This window comes from Epinephelus fuscoguttatus, linkage group LG11, assembly GCF_011397635.1.
Source record: "Epinephelus fuscoguttatus linkage group LG11, E.fuscoguttatus.final_Chr_v1".
NCBI classification, from domain to species: Eukaryota; Metazoa; Chordata; class Actinopteri; order Perciformes; family Serranidae; genus Epinephelus; species Epinephelus fuscoguttatus.
The window spans coordinates 16232401-16252736 of record NC_064762.1 but is presented as its reverse complement, the minus strand read 5'-3'; the positions used below and the strand labels follow the sequence as shown (position 1 = coordinate 16252736).

At 42.5% G+C, this 20336-nt stretch overlaps 2 protein-coding genes and 1 non-coding gene across 3 annotated transcripts; 2 read left to right on the top strand and 1 right to left on the bottom strand.

Moving 5' to 3' along the window:
- Positions 1–863: 863 nt before the first annotated feature.
- Positions 864–936, top strand: trnav-uac (transfer RNA valine (anticodon UAC)). The gene has a single exon. It is a non-coding gene; the product is annotated as a tRNA-Val (tRNA).
- A 1328-nt stretch (positions 937–2264) lies between these two features.
- parp1 (poly (ADP-ribose) polymerase 1) lies at positions 2265–17529 on the bottom strand. The gene is made up of 23 exons (XM_049590393.1): positions 17281–17529; positions 14400–14562; positions 13691–13806; positions 13351–13565; positions 10936–11026; positions 10727–10843; positions 10368–10544; positions 9524–9686; positions 9214–9354; positions 8886–9125; positions 8686–8751; positions 8467–8599; positions 8091–8286; positions 7865–7993; positions 7597–7680; positions 7264–7386; positions 6925–7053; positions 6666–6764; positions 6342–6494; positions 6062–6189; positions 5894–5955; positions 5004–5118; positions 2265–3062 (listed from the first exon to the last, which is right to left on the bottom strand). Exons 1-23 carry the CDS (start codon positions 17401–17403, stop codon positions 2981–2983), a joined length of 3045 nt encoding a protein of 1014 aa, XP_049446350.1. The 5' UTR covers positions 17404–17529; the 3' UTR covers positions 2265–2980.
- LOC125897541 (adenosine receptor A1-like) lies at positions 11850–12863 on the top strand (the record flags this gene model as incomplete). Its single annotated transcript, XM_049590946.1, has 1 exon — positions 11850–12863. A coding segment is annotated over one exon (1014 nt), but the record flags the coding sequence as incomplete, so codon positions are not given.
- Positions 17530–20336: the final 2807 nt, after the last annotated feature.

The following is a 20336-nucleotide window of genomic DNA, read 5'->3' as shown; positions in this document are numbered from 1 at the left end:
TAAAAAAAATCAATAACTTTTGCTAAAGCAGTCACTACATCATGTATACATGAAACAGATAATATACGAAAGAATCATATTGCTCTGGCCCCTTGAAGTGCTTTTAATGGCATTTAATGACAAGACTCCATTACCTGAGTAAGAACAACCAATCAGAGCCAGGAGGTCTTTCTCATACATGTTATACACTGCTGGTGCACAGGCTGTACAACACTGTACATGATAATAGCACAAGTTAACACAGGGAGACTGACATTTAAAAGCTTGCTTTATCTTTCATGTTCACAGACCAAGTCAGACATCTTCTCTGATTGGTTGTTTTTGTTCAGGCCTGGTGGTTTCTTGCAAATCACAGATTTATAATAGAGTGCTCCAGGGACAAGGTTTTTATACAGACGTTAATGTCGCCCTGGTTCCCTCGTCAAAAAGCCTTTTGGATTTTTTGGTTGTATTTAATCAGGTGTATCTGCATTTTTCCACCATTTTTAGTAACTCTTGTACTTATCTTACTTCTATTGTTACTCCGTTAGGCACTGGTTTTTGTCTTTTGCTCCCTAAACACTTTATGTCTTATATATTTTGAATATTTTGACTGATGCTTGATACCCTACTGTTTTGAAAACTAGGCCCATTGTGTGACCCTGACCTCTGTAACCCACTGGTTGCTCTGTTTGTAACTGGTTTGTGAATGTTAATTGTTGTTACTGTAATTTGTGTTACTGTAATCTGAAGCATTCTCTGGCACAAGAATTTCCTTTGGGATAAACAAAGATCTATTGAATTGAATTGGATTATTGCTGAAAATAAACTCTGTAGCAAACACACTTTCATGACACATGTTGTTTGGTTTTGTAACTTATAAAGGTTCCATAGTGTAGTGGTCATCACGTCTGCTTTACACGCAGAAGGTCCTGGGTTCAATCCCCAGTGGAACCAAAATATTAGTAGTAGTCCCAACCCAAGTCCACAGGGACTTGGGTTGGGAATTGGAGGGGCGCCTGCTGGATCAAATATGGAGTAAGGCACTGAAGCCCGAACCGCTCAGGGCCCCCATCTCCACTTAGTGCATGTACAGGTCCTGTGTGTGCGTGTGTGTATTTCTGACCTGTGTAGTAATTGACAACAGAGTAAAAAAATTAACTTTCCCCTCTGGGGATTAATAAAGTATATACACTTTTAAAAAAAATCCTCACAAATAAACACCACTTTCATGATTTTTTTAAGCCTAAATGCAATCACCAGAAGTAAACACTCATGTTAAGCTATAAATGAACTACACCATGGTCGCATGACTTTGACGTCACCGCTGTAAAGCCTTGTTCGGCATGATGATGTTTTGCAGTCTCATTTAGCCACTTAAGCTTCAAAACTCACAAGTGGGGTATTTACTGACATACTTTATGTCATAGAACAAAACATAAAAGTCTCTTCAGCCTGTGTTAACCACAAACTTTATTTCAGGCATCTAACCAAAAACCCATTCAAAAAAACCCCAGTCTTCAAGACCAGGGAACCTCCTGAGGCACTCTATAATACCTAGATACCAGATGCCAAGATGGCGCCTATTCATTCCAATGGAATTGCTCACCTGGCACATGCACCCAAAAAAGTTTCTAGCTCCTAGATTTACTTCCGCACTATGTAACCCACTGAATAAGTGCAGTAGTGTTGTCTCCTGCTGGCATCACCCACAAGGTTCCCGCTCAGCTCATAGACTTCACATTGTGATGATGTCACAGACTATTAAAACACTTTTCTTGGCTAGAGGAATGTTTTACAAATATAAAACCTCAATGGATCCAAAGTTCAGAATAGAAAGTCATAATTGACCTTGTTTTCAGTTCCATGTATCCTCTCTTTTATAATGGTAAAAGACAGTGTCAGTGCTTTATTAGAGTTTAAATATTTTCCTTCAGGTGCAGGTTCTTGTTTTTCAGAGCACCAGAAAACCACGTCCAGGATAAAATGCCTTTCATGAGAAACACCAGCCTGTTTCAAATGGAAGACAATACAATTTGTGTGTGCACAGGCAGGAGGACTTCTAATGGTTAATGTCCTTCAAGATCCAGCTTCAAGGCCAAGCTATCATCCTGCTGAAGACATCCCTCAACAGAATCTGACCCTGACTTGACAGAAGAAAAGAAAAAGCACTCATGGCAATCAGTCATCTCATCGCTTTAAAAAAGACATGCAAATATATATTTATTTCCACACTGAAATCAAATCCAATCATGCAGAACAAGAACGATTCAAAGACGTAGGCCTGAAATTTTGAGAACATTTTTATTGTACTTGAGGTAAGCGAGAAAAACACTAAGAAAAAGTGTACCACATACCATGGCAGTTGCTTATTTTACAGAATACTTTGCTTAAACACTAACCACGTTCACTTTTTATTTCGTTTGTCAGCAAGGAAGACAGCTCAGGAGACAAGAGGAAATATATACATGTCAAACCTTGTACAGTATCTTGGAACCAAACAGTCTAGAAAACGTTCCTCTTGGTGGCTACTGGTTTGTGTATGTCTGCAGATTGGTTGTTCACAACTCAAAACTCCTTCTAAACTTGCAGTACTAGGCCTTATTAACTAGAGGTTTATTAAAGAATGACGAAATAAGATCCATCTCAAATAAGCCGGGAAACTATAAACATTTTCTGATGTTCATTTCTAAACCAAAACCTTTCTATGCAGAACACACCGTGCTCCAACCGCTATACTGAGCTGTAATTTCTGTGTCAGTCTCATGAGCAACTCTGAAGTAGAGTTTTGGGGTGCTTAATGTGTTACTAAGGAAGGCTGCCTGCTAGTAAACCTCATGAGAAAGCAATAAAGTGACTAGAGATTGCCGATGACCATTGTAAAGCATGGTGTAGCGTAACTCCTTTGCCAAACATCTTCTGTTGCAGAGAATGAAGCCGAGGCGTTTGGAGGCAACAGTGGTCTTTGTTTTCACTGGAGAGGGTTCGGACGCAGCCCCTCTCACCACAGAGATGTCTGGTAGTTGAACTTGATCTTCAGGAGGTACTTCATGTTTATCTGCGCCACGTCGTACACGATGTACCTGGAGGAGCAGCGGTTAAGGAATATGACCAACACAGGAGACGTAAGAGGAAGTTCCCGGCATATTACAGACACGGAGGTGAACAAAAAGAAGATAATCGAAGATCAGAGGAACAGCAACAACGCCAAACTGACAGCTATCAACTCCTGTTTTAATTTTGCTGTTTATGGCCAAAATTGTTTTAAGAAATAGTTTTTGACATCCATCACTTGCTTCTCACAGAACAGACAAGTGTTTACTTTATTAAATTTATAATGCATGTGTCTCACAAGTTTTTTTTTTACGCTATTTTTTGTCACATTTAATGAACCATAATCTGCACAGACAGCTGTTTAGATCACACAAATCTAATTTACTTATTAACTGTGTCTACATTGATTAATCAAAGCTCCCAGTCCATCTGTGAGCTTGCCTGTTTCACTACTCACAGACTCCCCTCACTCGCTGCAGTGGGCAGGATATTAAATCAATAAATCAATAGATAAACCACTGTTGATTTCTTCCCCTGGAGCCAATATGAAAACTATTTTGGTTCAGTAAATTTAAGCTGTCACTTGGCTTCGTGTAGGCAGGCCAGCAGTAGCTAGAAGGTAAACCTGGACTGCTGTTGTGTGGTGTGACAGTGCTGTGCTGTGCTTAAGGTCTGGTTAGGTTTAGGCACAAAAATCACATGGCTGTGGTTAGAGAGAGATAATGGTTTAAGTTAAAATGAAAATAAAATAAAACATGAAACATGAAATCTGACTGGAGTTTTTGCAAATCAGGGGGTTACCATCTAGACATGACCTTGATAGATGGCTGGCACATATATAGAAAATAGTGTCAGTGAGGAGGACAAGCCGGAGGGTTGCCACTTGCCAGGTCCACTTATTAGCTGCGACTTTGGGCTTGTCTCTAAAGTGGGGTTGCTTATTTGGGCTTGCTCTCTAAATGTCACCTTTCTCTAAATATATCCATCTAATAAGTTATTCAAACGCATGACAGTCGCTTCTTTTGGGCTTGTTTCCATAGCCCTGGTTGCTTGTTTCTCTCCCAAGATCTGGCAACACTGACAAGCCGGCAAGCAACAACAACAATGGCGGCATCCACATGATCACGGGGAGTGTGTTGTGTTTGGACCCAGGTCCTGGAGGCAGATCTGATTCAGCACTGGGAAGAATATCCATGCCTTTACGATGTATCGTCTCCAAGTTTGGTGACGTCACCGCGTTATCTGGGGCTCTGTCGGCGAGGGCTCGGAGGAGAAATCTTGTGGTGTGCACACAGGTTGTAACACAGTTGGAGAGACTCCCACTGACAGATCAAATCAAAAGATTATGATAGTCTTTGCAATGCAAACTCAGGGTGAAAATTCGTATAATGTGAACTAGGCTTTAGTTATACCACAGAGATTCCCCCAATGGAAAACATTCATTTAAGATCAATCTAATTTTAGAATTATAACAGCAACATTGGTCTGAATTCAGGCTAAACGTTGTGTTGTAAAACTTGCAAATTAAGTAAAATCGAAAGTACAACAGTGACAGCTCAGCCTTTACAAATTCTCGATTACAAACTTAACCTGAGAAAGTTATTCAGACAGTATTTTTGTCATTTACCTACCCTAGTTGCTCTGTTTTTACTGTTTACTTATTAGACTGATCTTTGTTTTTTTAATCAAAGCATACTTTTATATTATTTTGTGTATTTTTAACTGTTGCTTATTGTTTGCACTGTCCCCTTTACTGCTGTAACTAATACAAATTTCCCCACTGTGGGACTAATAAAGGATGATCTTATCTTATTGTAAAGTCAGGAACAATATGTAATAGCCAAGTCGTTTACTCTGTCTGGACTTCCAAACTATTAATGAATGACATGGCAAAGCAGAAACACATGAAGTCATTCGAGGGCAAAATTATGATTGAATTCATAAACCATGTGGTCAGTGTTAAAGGATACTCATTGTACAGGAGACTTGTGTCATCAATGTTAGTGTGGACTCCTTTTCCCAGAGGCACTTGCACTCCGTCTAAAGTGACAGATGCACCTGGGTCGGGAGCAGTTCTTCCCAAACCTGCAAGAAAAAACAGTTAATGAATGAAAGTCTAAAGTACAACACAAACCAAACTTCTATGTATTATTAACCCTTTGAAACCTGGAGCGACATCACGTTTCTTGTGCTGCTTTCAGACGTCTTTCGCAAGTATTTAAACCTTTGAACCCTGAGCTAAGTGGTGCAATTTCTTTCAAAAAAAATAAATAAAAAGATTTAGAAAGTAGAGAAATTAATCGAGAAAAAAGAAAAAAAGCAAGGGAAAACTATATTTCTATATTTTAAAAAATTATGTTACGGAATTATTCTAATTTTTAACTTCTCTTTCCAGGTCATGTTCTTGTTCGTTTGTTTCTAACTTTATTTATTTTTACAACTTTTTTCTTGTTTTTATTTTCTCTTTTCACTAAATTTCATGCTAATTTTTTGGGTCATCTATTCTTTCGTTGCTCATTGCCTTCTTCCTGTCTATTTTTTATTTTATTTTATCTTTTTTTCCAATTATTTTTGTTGGCTTTTTTGCCTTTAATGACAGGACAGAAGGTGAAATGGGGAGACAGAGAGAGAGTGGGGACTGACATGCAGCAAAGGGCCGTGAGCCGGATTCGAACCCGCGGCCACTGCAGCGAGGCAATGCCTCTGTACATGGGGCGCTGGCACTATCCACTACACTGCCGACGCCCCGCTTCCCGTGTATTCAAAAGAAATCAAGCCAACTCTCTCAGGTTTCAAAGGGTTAACAAGCGGCTCTGGAGTTGCAAAATAAAATCTGCAGTGACCAATAATGTTTTCTCACCTTTAACACTGTGCTTGCCCTTGGGTAACTTTGTAATGTGGGACGCCTTCTTCAACTCATGCCTGCATTACAGATAGACACATTCATTTATATTATCATCACGTATTTTTTAAGTATAAGACAAGGCTGATATTTAGGCTTTTTTCAAGATCTCAGATGGTCACTTACATGTTGCCGAGAGCGACCTCGGCCAGCAGTAGAAGGCCTACAGGGTCTGACTGGGAGGTGTGACAGTAGTTTGCACTCTTGGACACCATGTCGGCGAAGTACACACCTTTGCCGAACATGTAACCAGTCTGGAGAAAATGAAGCAATATGGCAATGTAACACAGGACTGAACAGGAGAAAAGTCGACTAAGAACATGACAGAACACAGGTGAGAGCATAAGATCAAATGGAGAAGAAGCTTTTTTCGTTCCCCATAAACTAACCACAAACAGAAACTCACCACTGGTGCCTCTGGAGGAGCGATGCGAAGACCCTGAGACATGATACCGGCGTAGTTGGTGGTGCGAGAACCGTGCCACAGTAGCTGGCGATTGTGTAGCTCCTCGAAGGGACGGTACCGCTGGCGCTCTCCCTCTCGAACAATTTTGAAGATCTAGAAGACGGGGACAAGTCAGGAAATGCAGTGAAATTATAAATCATGTTGGACAACAAGGGTACGCAGTGATGGAATCAGTAATTTAAAAAATTTATACAAGCTAACAATTTGTGACACAATACTCAAATAAAGTTAATGCTTAAACAGTTTCTCCCAAACACAACTTACCTCTTGCACTTCCAGTGTGTATGTGTTGTGTGTAGCAGCGTGGGTGTTCTTGACATAGTCGCAAATGATCTTAGCCTCATCTGAAGTCTTTTCAACAACCTGTGAGACAACAATATACAGCATACGGTCATCTTTCCATACACAATCTCTTTATACAGCGAGCACATTGAACGTTGTTATTAGGTTGAAATGGAAAAAGACAAATCTTGCACACTGTCTGTGATTACAAAAGAGTAAAACATGGAGTTAGAGTCCTCACCTCAATCTTGGTTTTGAGTTTCTCATAGTTGATGTCGATGGGATCTCTCTCGTTGTCCTGGGCCCCTCCTCTCAGCAGGCTGTACGCCACTTCAATATCCAACAGGTTGTCCAACATCTGAACTTTAGCCTGAACAGTAATGATTGTGGATGTTGAGACACATATTCTGAATGCACTGTTTACACGTCCAAACAATGCTCTAGTTAACAACATATCCCACATGTCTTAATCTGAAAATGCCTAATTCAGAATACCAAAACAGAATGTGCTGTTCACATGACCTGAATAACTGTGGAATATTAGTATGCATGTAAACACAGCCAGTGTTTGTGTCCTTACCTGAATGTAGTCCAGGCTGCTGAGCAGTGGAGGTTTCTTCATACCAAAGTCATGAGGTATCAGCGTGTAGAAGCGATTGGAGAGATCCAGGATGTGGGCCTCAGACAAAGACTCTGACACAGCCTGTGATAAACAAGACATTACCAATGATGTAAAAGTTATTAATGTCAAAAATTCATTCATTCAAGTGTCTAACGTAATTAAAGGGGAGCAGGAAAAGGAACTGAATGTGTTGAAGTGGACTGCAATGCACTACCGAGTCCTATAAAAAGGAATCTCAATAGAAAGGTGAATACTGAGACAACTCCCCTGCAGGGACTGTCAGTTACTGACCTGCTGTACTTCAGTGAGCAGAGCATAGGCACTCTGGATCTGCCTCTTACTCAGCTTTCCGAGGGGCATCTTCTGGAGGTCGATCTGAAGACAGGAAAGGAGAAACAAGCTCTACGTACTGTATGTGGGACACATAAATGCATAATGCACACACTGGGGTTGCATTAATACTAAAAAAGTTGAATGCACAATGAAAAAAAACATGATTCTATTAAGACAGAGTTTTCTTGTACACTGTAATTTATTAATGTAGCATTAAAAGTCTTACCTCAAACTCCACCATGGCCTTCTTCATGCTCTCTACATCAAAGATCATCTTGATGAGCTCCTGGACGGGTTTGGCTAGCTTGGACTTGGCGCCTGCAGTGGCCGTCAGCCTCTTCACCGCTTCCTCATCCTGTCAAAAAAAAAAGAAAAAAAAAGAAAATCCAGTCAGCTACTTAGAGAAACATACTGTCAGATATCTCCTTTCTAGTTCTGTGTGTTTTTTGTACCTGTCCATAGTCAATCTCCAGAGGGTAGAACTTATTGGGGTATTTGGTGAAGTTGGAGGAGCCCCACTCGTTGCCTGTCTTCTCTTTGTAGACTCCCAGGAAGTTGTCCAGGGCGGAGTTTTTGTCATGGAACTTGTCCAGCTTGTTGCCTCCGATGGTGGTGCCCACTCTGCCCCATGACCTGAACACCCAGTACCTGCAAATAGGCAAGAGATAGTCGAACTAGAATGATTATTCTGGCATAATTATTATCTTTTCATACATCTAGCAACCGAAGACACCACATGAAGTGTGTGTCTAGCGTAATATGTGCCCTTTAATAACTTCTTCACAATAAAACAATGACAGTGACATGATTTTCTGCAGCGACACTGACCGTTTCTGTACGTCGTCCTCCAGCAGCTGCAGTTTGTAGTAGGAGTTAGTTCCTCTGACGATATCCACGAGACCCAGCGTAGCACTGTACATTTTTCCGCTCTGCTCCAAGACATGAGCACTGTTCTCCAGACCTAGGGAAAAAAAAAACATTTGTCAAAGTTAGAAGACAAAAGGGGACAGAGAAAAAATGTTTTCAACGCAGGGTGCTCATGACTACCTGAATCTGGATCCACAGCAGCTCCTCCTTTGACTGTGAGTTTCATCTTCTTGGATTTGCTCCCACCTGTAACAGTGTTAATGCAAATATTTATAAAAAATGTACCCACAAAAATATTATCACCTCTCTAAAATGCGCTCTAACATTTAGATAAACATCTGTGACCACATACATTAATAATAGCAACTTGTATTCTTTACCTTCCTCCTCCTTCACCCTGCCTGTGCTCTTGGTGGCCAGCGCTCCAGACTTGGAGGTCGCCGACGGAGCTGGAGCCTCAACTTTGACCTCTGCACCCCAGGGTGAGATGGCGTGCAGGGAGACCAGCTCCTGGAGGGCTTTACCCGACGACTTGATGTCTGTGAGGAAATCCTCGGAGACCACGCGCACGCCGGCGTCCCTCGCTTCTTCCATTTTCTTACTCAACTTCTCCACCTCCTCTGTAAAAACACAGACATGAAGTTAGAAAAGTTGGACCTGTTACATTGAGGGAACTCGCTGGCCCACATTTTTGATTTGGTTGCTCACTTTTGGTGCTGAGGCACAGAGAGGCCTTAGAGGCTGTGCCGGTGATCTTTCCGCCCAGCTCCTCGACAGCAGCCTTCAGATCATCCTTGTTCTTGGTCAGTTTGCCCACAGCCAACAGTTTCATTCCAGTGAGAGGTTTGTCTATGGACACAGACACTGATGTTACAAATTTGTTTACTCAAATACAATTTACGTTCATTTAAAATGCAACCACTAAATAAAATCACACGCATGCAGAGAGAATACAAACCCCCCCAAAAATATTTCAACACCTGCAGTATATATTGATGCCTCAGGTGTCATCACTAACCTGGAGGTGCTCCCTCTGGCAGTCTCTCAGTCGGGGCACTTGATGCACTTGCCAAAGGTTGTGCTTTGGCTGCGGTGACAGTTTTGGTGGGAGCCTCCTTTGGGTAAACCCTGTCCTGTCGCTTGAACTTGAATTTTTTCAGGAAGGGGACTTCGTGGAATTCCTAAAATGATAAGACAGAATATTCTGAGCAGTAAAATTTAACGACAAAATGTGACATTTTCTTCATGGATATTCCATTATGCAACATTTGCGATGCTAAACATTATGCCTAGGGCACGTGTATTAATGATACTCGCTATCTGGAGAGGTTGGAAAATATAAATGTTTCTTCTCTGTTCCAAAACCAAAATCAAAACCCTGAAAAGTGTAGGGTTAGCTAGGTAGCTACTGAAGATATAGCGTACTTTTTAATGATTATAACAGTGAATAAAAGACCGACCCTGCTGTATAGGAACCAGTGAAGGGAAGCAGGGAAACTTCAATTCAACCAGCTGTGTGTCATTACAGTGAGCAGCTGAATGGCGTTTGGCTTCCCCTCTGGAGCTCCCTGCCTGTCAGCTGGCAGCAGCACGGGGGCGAAGCCAAACGCCGTCCAGCTGCTCACACTGTAATGACACACAGCTGGTTGAAGTGAAGTTTCCCTTTATATTACTTGCCTTCTGTCTTGATCGCCAGTGATGTGTTGGTTCACTTTCACACTGTTATCTGTAGCCTACAGCCTATAATCTTTGGAGTGTAGTTGGTTACAGTGTGGGCTCTCTGCTAGCTCCGACAGCTTGACGGAAGGGACACTTGCTCTGCTATTAGGAACCATAAGGAGCCCTGAAATGAGGTGACCTACCTTGGGGATGACCCAGTCTTTGCGTATGGGTGTTGGTGTCTTGAACACACACTTTGTCCAGGCTGAGATGTCCCCTGTACAGTAATAAGCGTCGCCCTTGAACACCAGCTGGCCCTTGCACTCCTTACAGGCCTCTAGAGCACCAAAAGCCATACCGTCGGCCAAGCAGTCCACCACCTGTTAATTAAACAACACATACATGCTGGTCATGGCAACTTGAACAGCATCAGGAACAGCAGAGGCTGCAGTTACAGTTGTTTAAATGTTATTTACACAGTAAAAGACAAAAGATTGGGCACTCTCTCCATCAGCATAACTGTCTGAATAAGATGAGGTTAAATAAGATGAGGCTCTTTTACATTGGATTCTCCAGAGGGAACCTCCTGGCCATTTGCAATCAGCAGCTCCTTCATATCGTTGGTTGAACAGAACTTCCTCAGCTTGTCCTTGATTCCCCAAATCAGCTGGCTTTGGCTCTGCAGATGCACGAAAAACAATACAAACACATTAAAAACATAACGTGACGTTTACTCCAAAATAGGAAACAAAGTGGAGGACCATAAGATACCTTCAGCTGCTCCTCCAGCTTCTTCTTCTCATCGTCTTCCTCCTTCTTCTGTTTCTTTGACACTCCATCCACCTCATCGGCTTTACGCTTCCTGAAAGAGCGAACAGGAGTTCAAAACAGTTTTCTTCCAAACTTTTGTTGTTTTGTTTTGTTAATAACTCAGCAAGGACAAGAAAAAAAACCCCTCAAATTATCTTCCTAAATGAGGCCAAAAGGGATACTGGAACAAACCCAAGATTTGGAACAAACAAGCCCGAGTCTGACACCTTTATTCATTAGGCAAAGTCATTAGGGCCCATCAGTTAATAGACGCACCCACACACAAGTAGGCACATGTCTACGCAATCCCAGGTGTCAGTGCTGATATCATCCACCCTGCCCTGACAGGACATATTCATTAGCCTCCGTGCGAGACCAGACACAAACAAGGATCAGTTAATGACCATCCAGCAGCAGTCAGTCTCTGTCTGATCCCTTGGAGTGCAAAAAAACAAGGCAAACATCCTTTGTCAGATGACATCAAGAGGGAAGAAGGGAATTCTATAAAGTAGTGTCTTCTAGATTTGTTCAAACAGAAGTGTGCATGTAATGTGAGGACAGGTGTGCAGTGTCAGGACGGCTGCTGCCAGGATGAAGACAAGATGAAGAAGTCTTTAGTTTCTTGAGTGTTGACACTCTTAAAAGAACGATACTGCGACAGCTTGGTGAGTACTTTTACTGCTTTCTTGTCTTCATCACCGCACTGAGCTGTTAAGCTTGACTTCTGATTTAAATCTCTCTCTTTAGGAGCAACCATGGAGAACACCACTGCACCGCTGCACCTCTACACTTTCCACCAAACTACAAGCTCATCCTATCCACCCTCTCCTTTCCTGCAGCCTTTCCACAACTCCTCAGCTCCTTCCTTCTCCAATACCACCTCCTCCCTTCCCCCACCCCCGCCTGCTGACCTGGTGATTTCCCCAAATGTGGCGTACATGGCGGCTGAGCTGATCATCGCCTTTTTCTCCACAATCGGCAATTTACTGGTGTGTGCTGCAGTGGGCCTCAACCGCAAGTTACGCACTGTCACTAACTACTTCCTGGTCTCGCTCGCTGTCGCCGACATCTGCGTGGGCTCCATTGCCATTCCCTGTGCCATCCTGACTGACGTCGGTTTGCCACGTCACAATCTCTACCTGTGTCTGCTCATGCTGAGTGTTTTAATAATGTTCACCCAGAGCTCCATCTTCAGCCTGCTGGCGGTGGCTGTGGAGCGATACGTGGCCATCTTCATGCCCTTACGCTACCGGGTCGTGATGACGCCTCGCAATGCCGTGTTTGTGATCCTGACCACTTGGCTGTTGGCCCTTCTCATCGGGCTTGTGCCTCTGATGGGCTGGCATAAGACGCCGCCTGATTCGGGCTACTGTTTCTTTGTCTTTGTGGTGGACATGACCTACATGGTCTATTTCAACTTCTTCGCCTGTGTGCTGACACCCTTGGTGATCATGTTTCTTATCTACGCCCAAATTTTTGTCACGGTCAAGCGGCAGGTGAGGCGTATTGCAACTGAGCAAAGCGGCAGAGGGGAGGGACAGATGAAGGCTGCAGCCAGCATGCGCCGAGAGATGAAGACCGCCACCTCGCTCTTCCTGGTTCTCTTCCTCTTCACAATCTGCTGGATCCCGCTCCACATCATCAACTGCTTCCTGCTGCTCTGCCCTCACTGCCCCGTGCCGCTAGAGCTGCTGCTCACTGCCATCATCCTGTCACACGCCAACTCGGCTGTCAACCCCTTCCTGTATGCGTACACCATGACGGCCTTCAGGGACACCTTCAAGGCAATTTTCATGTGCTGCAGGACGGTGGGAGACAGAGAGGCTTTGAATGCACTCAGTGTTGGTGACAGAGGGCAGGCGGCTGTCCAGAACGCGTACCGGAGCTGAGATCACAAACTTTGTCAACTCTGTGTGTCACAAAATTAACCACCTAACCTGCACATAATAAGACCCTTAGCCCCTTTCAATCTGCCTCTTCAAGACCAACCGTCAGGAGATTTAGAAAGCAGATGATAGCAGTTAGCAGCTAACTCAAAGAAGAAGAACAGTGGCCAGGGATTCCTTCCTCTCTGAGCAAAGGACAAGATCAGCTGCCATATAACGGGGGATGGTAAATGATTGTTTCTGCCATGTTAATGCCATTTTATTGTTAATAAGGTGCTGCTGAACGTATGTTATATGTCACACAAGAGGCTGAGGCTGATGTTTTGCACATCATGCCTATCACGCCACTTCTGCTTCTCGAATGCTGGCATGCTGTCTAAAATCTGCTGAGAAAAAAAATAAATAAAAGCAAAAGCAAAAGCAGTGTAAAGACGGGACTCTGTAGCAGTCCTATGGCGCCATCTCTGTGTAAAAAGCGCTTTTGTCTCACCCTTCATTTTTGACGGCGGGAAGCCTCTTTTTAAGTTCCTCCTTGTCCTCTGCCCGAAGTGCGTTGAAACCCTTCAGCTGAGCGGCGCTGTACTCAGGCTTGAAGACCAGCTCCTCCCGACGGCTCACGAAACACCCAGTGTGGTACCAGCGGTCGATCAGACCCAGCTGGGGCTTCTCTGGGTCCACAGTTTTCTTGGAAACACGGATCTGGTCCTGAAGGAGAGGATGGCAGACTCATTGACACAACAGAACGATCTAACTTACACGATTTGTCATACTGAATACAGAAACAGCATTTTGAACAGTTTTTCTGCGCGTAAATAAAAGCGGCTGCTAACCTTTTCTATTTTCTGATCACAGCCTTTGCACGTGCTGCGGTTTGACTTGGCATATTCCACTGCAAAGTCATTCAGTGTCTTCTCTCCTTTAGCTCCACTCTTCTGGTCTCCTTTTCCTACAAGAGGGAAGTCATATATTTAAATTTCCAAGGCAATCAATAGTAATCAAATAATAAAAAACTTTGAGGATAAACAACATTTACAAGAACAAATGTTACAACAGGATGTTGATTTTGTGTGGTGAGAAGGAAGCAAATATGTCAAACCTCTGTGAGATACCACAGTGTACAGAGATGTTTTATTTTCCATGAGCCTGCGTTTGTATTTTTCACTGATAAAAGGAAAAAAAAACCTGCTGATAACAGTTTGGAGACTTTGTTCACTGCTTGCTGTGAGTTGCTGCTGCTGCACTGTCATGATGCACAATGATCTGTACACCCATTTGACAGAGCAACGTTCACTAAGCTATTGAATAAAAGTACAGTCACTCTTTACATAAATGTAATAAGCTATGTTTGCAAATCAACCTGAATAAAAAATATTTAGTTAACTGCTCAACTAAGGGTCCATAGGTCTGAGATGACATTTAATTATTTGCGTCATCATCTCTATGAAGCCACACTGCACTGTGCAGTCTGTACATGTTGTGTGTGGCAATATGACATTTTAAGACATCCCATAAGTAAAATGCTAAAAGTCAAGCACTGACCTCCTGTTGCTCCGCCACTTTCAATAGCCTTTTTGACCTTCTCCTGGTCGTCCCAGCGGAGGTCAGAGTACCCAGCGATATCAGCCGTGGACTGAGCTGCTGCTCGCTGCCAGAAGCAAGAGAAATGGTGCCAGTGGGGGACCTTCCCATCAAACATGGGCGACTGTCGGACAAAGAACAAACATAGTATGATTACAGTGAAACAAACATGAGACATAAATGTGAGATGATCCTGCTGTGGAACAGAGCCGTGACCAAGTCCCAACTGCAGCTTAAAAGAAAGATCTTAAATTGGGACATTTTTCATGGACAGTCTTAGTCTTGTGAGGTGAAATCTTTTTTCTTTATGCATCAGGAAAACTGTTCATAAATTATGAACATATTGTCTAAAAATATATTTAGATTTAGTAGATTTTTAAGTAAGGAGGCATTAACAAAGAGTCGATGATCTTTGTGTGAGTAGTTAAATTTAGTTACACTATGATTGGCTATAGAAAGATGTAGGTTAACAGGTTGGACTAATGACAAAGTCCATTTCATGTGGTCATAATTACACTGGCATACTTATAAAGTACCTATGCCCTTCATGTCTAATGACTTCTTCTGATTGGATGATTGCAAAAAAATTTGAGTTGTGTTTAAAGAGAGGAACTTTTCGTGGCAATGAGTTTAGAAGAGGATACAAAACTCTCTGTTTGCAATTTTTTATGTTAGAAAGTTATATACTCGTCTGAAAAATGTGTCAACACAGCTATTCTATTTTTGGCATCTAATTGGGCTGAGCACTTGTGTGAGCATGACACAAAAGACCAGTCATTCTCAACATTTTTTGTGCTCAAGACCCCTGAATTGATACACATTAGGTCAGGGATCCCCATTTGGTAAGATTTCACTTCAGGGACCTTCATCTGAAAAGATTTGGGTTGTCTGACATGATTAAGATTGAGATTAATTTCATAGTTGTCAGCAAAAGTTGAGGAGACAACTCTGGAGGAAGTGAAACCTGTGAGCAGAACAGTCACTCTTTCGCTGCATTCATGAGCTCCTCAATTCTTCCTAATCCCCGATTAGGGGATTAGGGAAGTGTTTTTTCCGACTTTGGTGTGTTCATAGGTCATAACGTGGAAACAATACCGACGCTACAAGGAAGATGTGTGGTATTTTATTGCTTAGAGCATTTCAACATGTTGATAGCAGTTTAAAGCTTCATATTACATAGTGATTTTGTCCCAGACTTGTTGCTGCACCAGTACATCTCCTAAAACTACTACAGTATTGCTTAACCTGACTTATTATGATAAATAACGTTTCCCACTTATTGAGGTCACTCTACGTGAACAGCAACTACCGGTTACAGCCTAAAATCATATTACAAATTACATGTGAGCAAAAAAATGACATGCAATATGAAAATTAATAAAAAGTCTATTATCATCAACCGAACATTAGCATTTTCCACCATGTTTTTGCATATGTGACGTCAACATGGCAACTTGTGTACCAAAATTTTCAAGTAGGTACAGCTGCTGTTGGAGCAGCTACATGACCTGCCCATTAGCTACATGACTTGCCCATCTTAGGGCAGTGGTTTCCAACTAGTGGGGCCCGGTCCAAAACTTGTGGTCCATTCTGAATGGACCTGACTGATATACTGAATCATGTCTTCATGTATAAAGAACTACAGAGTGGGTTATTGCCACCTTTGGCCTCATACTTACACACCACAGCACTGCATTGTGGCAGGGTTCAGATAAACAGCAGGATGGTGGGTTTGTCTTGCACTAGTGGTGAGCGTGGTTTGAAGGGGCGTGTCGTGTATGCTACAAATGGAATGCATCTGCAACCACACGACTAAAACTATCCGAATTGTTGCTCCAGTTCAGAGTGGCATTTATGATATCATACAATACTGTACAATATACTTTATTGTCTCTGCAGGAAAATTTATCTTAGATTCAGGAGCTGCACAAATATTGCTGTCTTACGATAAATTCCAGAAGAATTCAAAAGCATACAACATATAAAAAAAACCCCATAAAAACACATACAACACATATGCGTAACTAATTTTTACGATTATTTTCACACCACATAAATGCAGCTTCACATTAAGCTAATTTCTATTGTGAATTAAATAGTGAGAATAAGGATCCACATTTTTTCTGGGGAATTCCAGGAACTCCCTCAAGGATCCCTGGGGACCCCTGCACCCCTGTTTGGGCACCACTGCAGCAGACAACTACTACCATAAGGAAGACTGAGGATATTTAGACCACAAATACTGAGTCTCTGATGGACACAACAATGGTTTATTTAATAGTGGTGATTTAGGTGATGAACCTGAGCCCCTGCTGACTTGACTGGCCTCCAGAGTGAAAAGTCAAGTGACTGCGGATCTGCTTCAGAGGCCATGATGAATAAGGAGGTTTCTGATCCTCTCAGTTAATTAATGCTCTGTGGGGAAGCAGACAGGATTTACATTGAAGTGATGAGGCTGTTGTGATTTGGGCTACTGAGGAAGATGCTCTCTCAGACACTGTGCAGTTTTAGCCTTTAATTTTAACCTCAAACTGCATTAAAAACATATTAATTAACGTTAACCCAACTTTAATGAATAGCATGATGGGTAATTGTGAGAGTTCGACATAAGAAAGGCTCAACGGCTCTTTGTGATCATGATTCAATGGACAGTGTCAGCCATTTAAATGCTAACGAGGGCCTAACCTTACACAACTGAAACAACACTATATCTAAATATATTCAGCCTCCTGTTATGTCATTATTAGTCACTATATCGGCAGAATAAACCACTGTATTAACAGAAGCTAGCCTGTTGGTAGTTAGCTAGCTAGCTGCGCAGGTTTCCTCCTCGCTACGTTACCTGCACCATGATGGCCATCCTCAGAGAGTCCTTCGCTATGTTCTCTTTGCATTTCTTACACGACGCGCGGCCGCTCTTAGCGTACTCCGCCTTGTACAGCTTGTCTTCCTGAGACTCCGCCATACTTCTGTTTCTGATATTACAGCTGAATAAGATGAGCTGACTGTGAGGAGAACTTTCTCCGGATGACAAGGAGCCACAACAATCAATGCACACAGAGAGGCGAAGCCCGCGTGCCTGCACGGCAACACAGAGGCGAGGCACGAGAGAAGAGCTCTCACTCTGTCTCTGTTTCCTGATACCAAAACGTCAGAGGACTCAGTTCTCTTTGTGATGGGGCCTCAATCCTCTTTCTGTTCACACTATAGCCTATATACACTCACTGGCCACTTTATTGGGTACACATGTTCAACTGCTTGTTAATGCAAATCAGCCAATTACGTGGCAGCAACTCAATGCCTTTAGGCATGTAGACATGGTCAAGACGACCTGCTGAAGTTCAAACCCAGCATCAGAATGGGGAAGAAAGGAGGTTTAAGTGACTTTGAACATGGCATGGTTGTTGGTGCTAGATGGGCTTGTCTGAGATCAGATTATCACGCACAACCATCTCTAGGGTTTACAGAGGATGGTCCCAAAAAGAGGAAATATCCAGTGAGCAGCAGTTCTCTGGGTGAAAATGCCTTGTTGATGCCAGAGGTCAGAGGAGAATGGCCAGACTGGTTCAAGATGATAGAAAGGCAACAGTAACTCAAATAACCACTGGTTACAACCAAGGTCTGCAGAAGACCATCTCTGAACCAACAACACGTCCAACCTTGAAGCAGATGGGCTACAGCAGCAGAAGACCACACCAGGTGCCACTCCTGTCAGTTAACAACAGGAAACTGAGGCTACAGTTCACACAGGCTCACCAAAACTGGACAATAGAAGATTGGAAAAATGTTGCCTGGTCTGGTGAGTCTGGATTTCTGCTGCCACATTCAGATGGTAGGGTCAGAATTTGGCGTCATGGATCCATCCTGCCTTGTATCAATGGTTCAGGCTGGTGGTGGTGGTGTAATGGTGTGGGGGAGATTTTCTTGGCACACTTTGGGCCCCTTAGTACCAACTGAGCATGGTTTAAACACCACAGCCTACCTGAGTATTGTTGCTGACCGTGTCCATCCCTTTATGACCACAGTGTACCCATCTTCTGATGGCTACTTCCAGCAGGATAACGCACCATGTCACAAAGCTCAAATCATCTCAAACTGGTTTCTTGAACATGACAATGAGTTCACTGTACTCCAATGGCCTCCACAGTCACCAGATCTCAATCCAATAGAGCACCTTTGGGATGTGGTGGAACGGGAGATTCAAATCATGAATGTGCAGCCGACAAATCTGCAGCAACTGCGTGATGCTATCATGTCAATATGGACCAAAATCTCTGAGGAATGTTTCCAGCACCTTGTTGAATCTATGACACCAAGAATTAAGGCAGTTCTGAAGGCAAAAGGGGTCCAGCCTGGTACTTGTTTTCTTTTTGAGGACTGCAGTATTTTTAAGAGAGTAGGGTGGTGGTTTTTGGATTTATGACCTCAGTAGGCCTGTTTCTTAAATCTTGGCCACAGCCCTTGTGCTGGCTCTAACCTTTGTTCAATCATATTTGATATATATTATGTCAGAGCCATTATACTCTGCATGAGTTTATTTGTGCAGCAGTCATGTTTATACTGAAGTGGTTTCTCTGAAAAAATGTAAAGTAAGACTATAAACAAAACCAAATCCTTTTTTCAACAGCGGAGTGATCCATCTGTCGCAATAGACGATCGCAGAGTCGCCTGCAGAAACCCGCGCGAGTTGCAGCCAGAACTAATCGAGTTCAGAGAAACTCGTCCACGGATGAGAGTCTGGAGCAGTGTGTGCAGACTGGAGCCACACTTGTTTGAACAATGACCAGTGTATGATTTTACTACAGGCAGGTTAATGAGTTTATAGTTAAATCAAAATGAAATAAACATCTTAATGATGTCATATAATATATTTAATAGTCCAGTCTGTCCCTCCTTGTTTTTAGTGATATGGAGGCCATTTCTGCCAATGTGATGAAAAAAGATCCTGTTTGTCATTATAATGAGAGACTTTCTGGAAATTAAGACTTAGTATCTCAAAATAATTACTTAGGATTTAAAAGATAATAAATAAGTGTTACAAAAATAATGAGAAACCTTCTCAGAGTAATGACCCAGGCTGACTTATCTTGAAATAATGAGGACGAGAATGAGACTTATCAAAAATTATGTAAATTTATGTATCTTAAAATGATGAGAATAATGAAAAACAATACTAAGTCATTTTTTGAGATACTAAGTGTGACCAGAGGGTGAGGACTGGGACCATTTTTACCAATTTGACACAAAGTTTCCAAGAAGTAACAATAATGTTCATTAAATATATGAAATAAAAACAAGATGTATAAAACAATATTTGCTGGTGACCAGAACAACTTATGCGACAGTCCTGGGAGAAGCTAAAACCTGAACACACAAAAAATATGGCTGTGTAAGTTAAGAGCTATTAACCAGGGGGGAGGGTTGCTGTCTACCAAGCCTGGGGAATTTAGGGGAAGACCCACTCAGTCCGATGCAAAATTACACACACACACACACACACACACACACACACACACACAGAAATGCAAAACTAACTGCTGTAGAATGAGTGAAAGAACAGACAGCTACTTGTCAGAGACAGCAACTCAGCTCAGTGACATAGCCAAACACAAGTATGACCCTGAATATATTAGATTGTGTGGACCTTGAACTACTGACTAAGGAGAAATCTGGACCCCAGGGCTGGACCAGTTGGGAACCACTGACTCAGTTAATGGATTTGTCAGTATTAATTAATATTTATACACTTCCTACCATGGGTGCAGATCTGATGACAAGTTTGGGGGGGACACAATCAGTTGCGATTTTTTTTTTTAATTGCACGCGTGCAAATCATGCCCACAGAGCGCTTGAGATTGCCAGCATATTTCACGATTTCATAGAGGCTCATCACCATCA

Bases quoted from the DNA above. Each gene is read 5' to 3' on its own strand.
- parp1 (XM_049590393.1), bottom strand. From the start codon at position 17,403: ATGGCGGAGTCTCAGGAAGACAAGCTGTACAAGGCGGAGTACGCTAAG. The intron at 6,765-6,924 runs GTGAGGACTCTA...GTTGTCTCACAG, and splicing joins AACTCAAAACCAAGATTGAG to GTTGTTGAAAAGACTTCAGA. The intron at 6,190-6,341 runs GTGAGTTTCTGT...CATTTTCTCCAG, and splicing joins CTCCTCCAGAGGCACCAGTG to ACTGGTTACATGTTCGGCAA.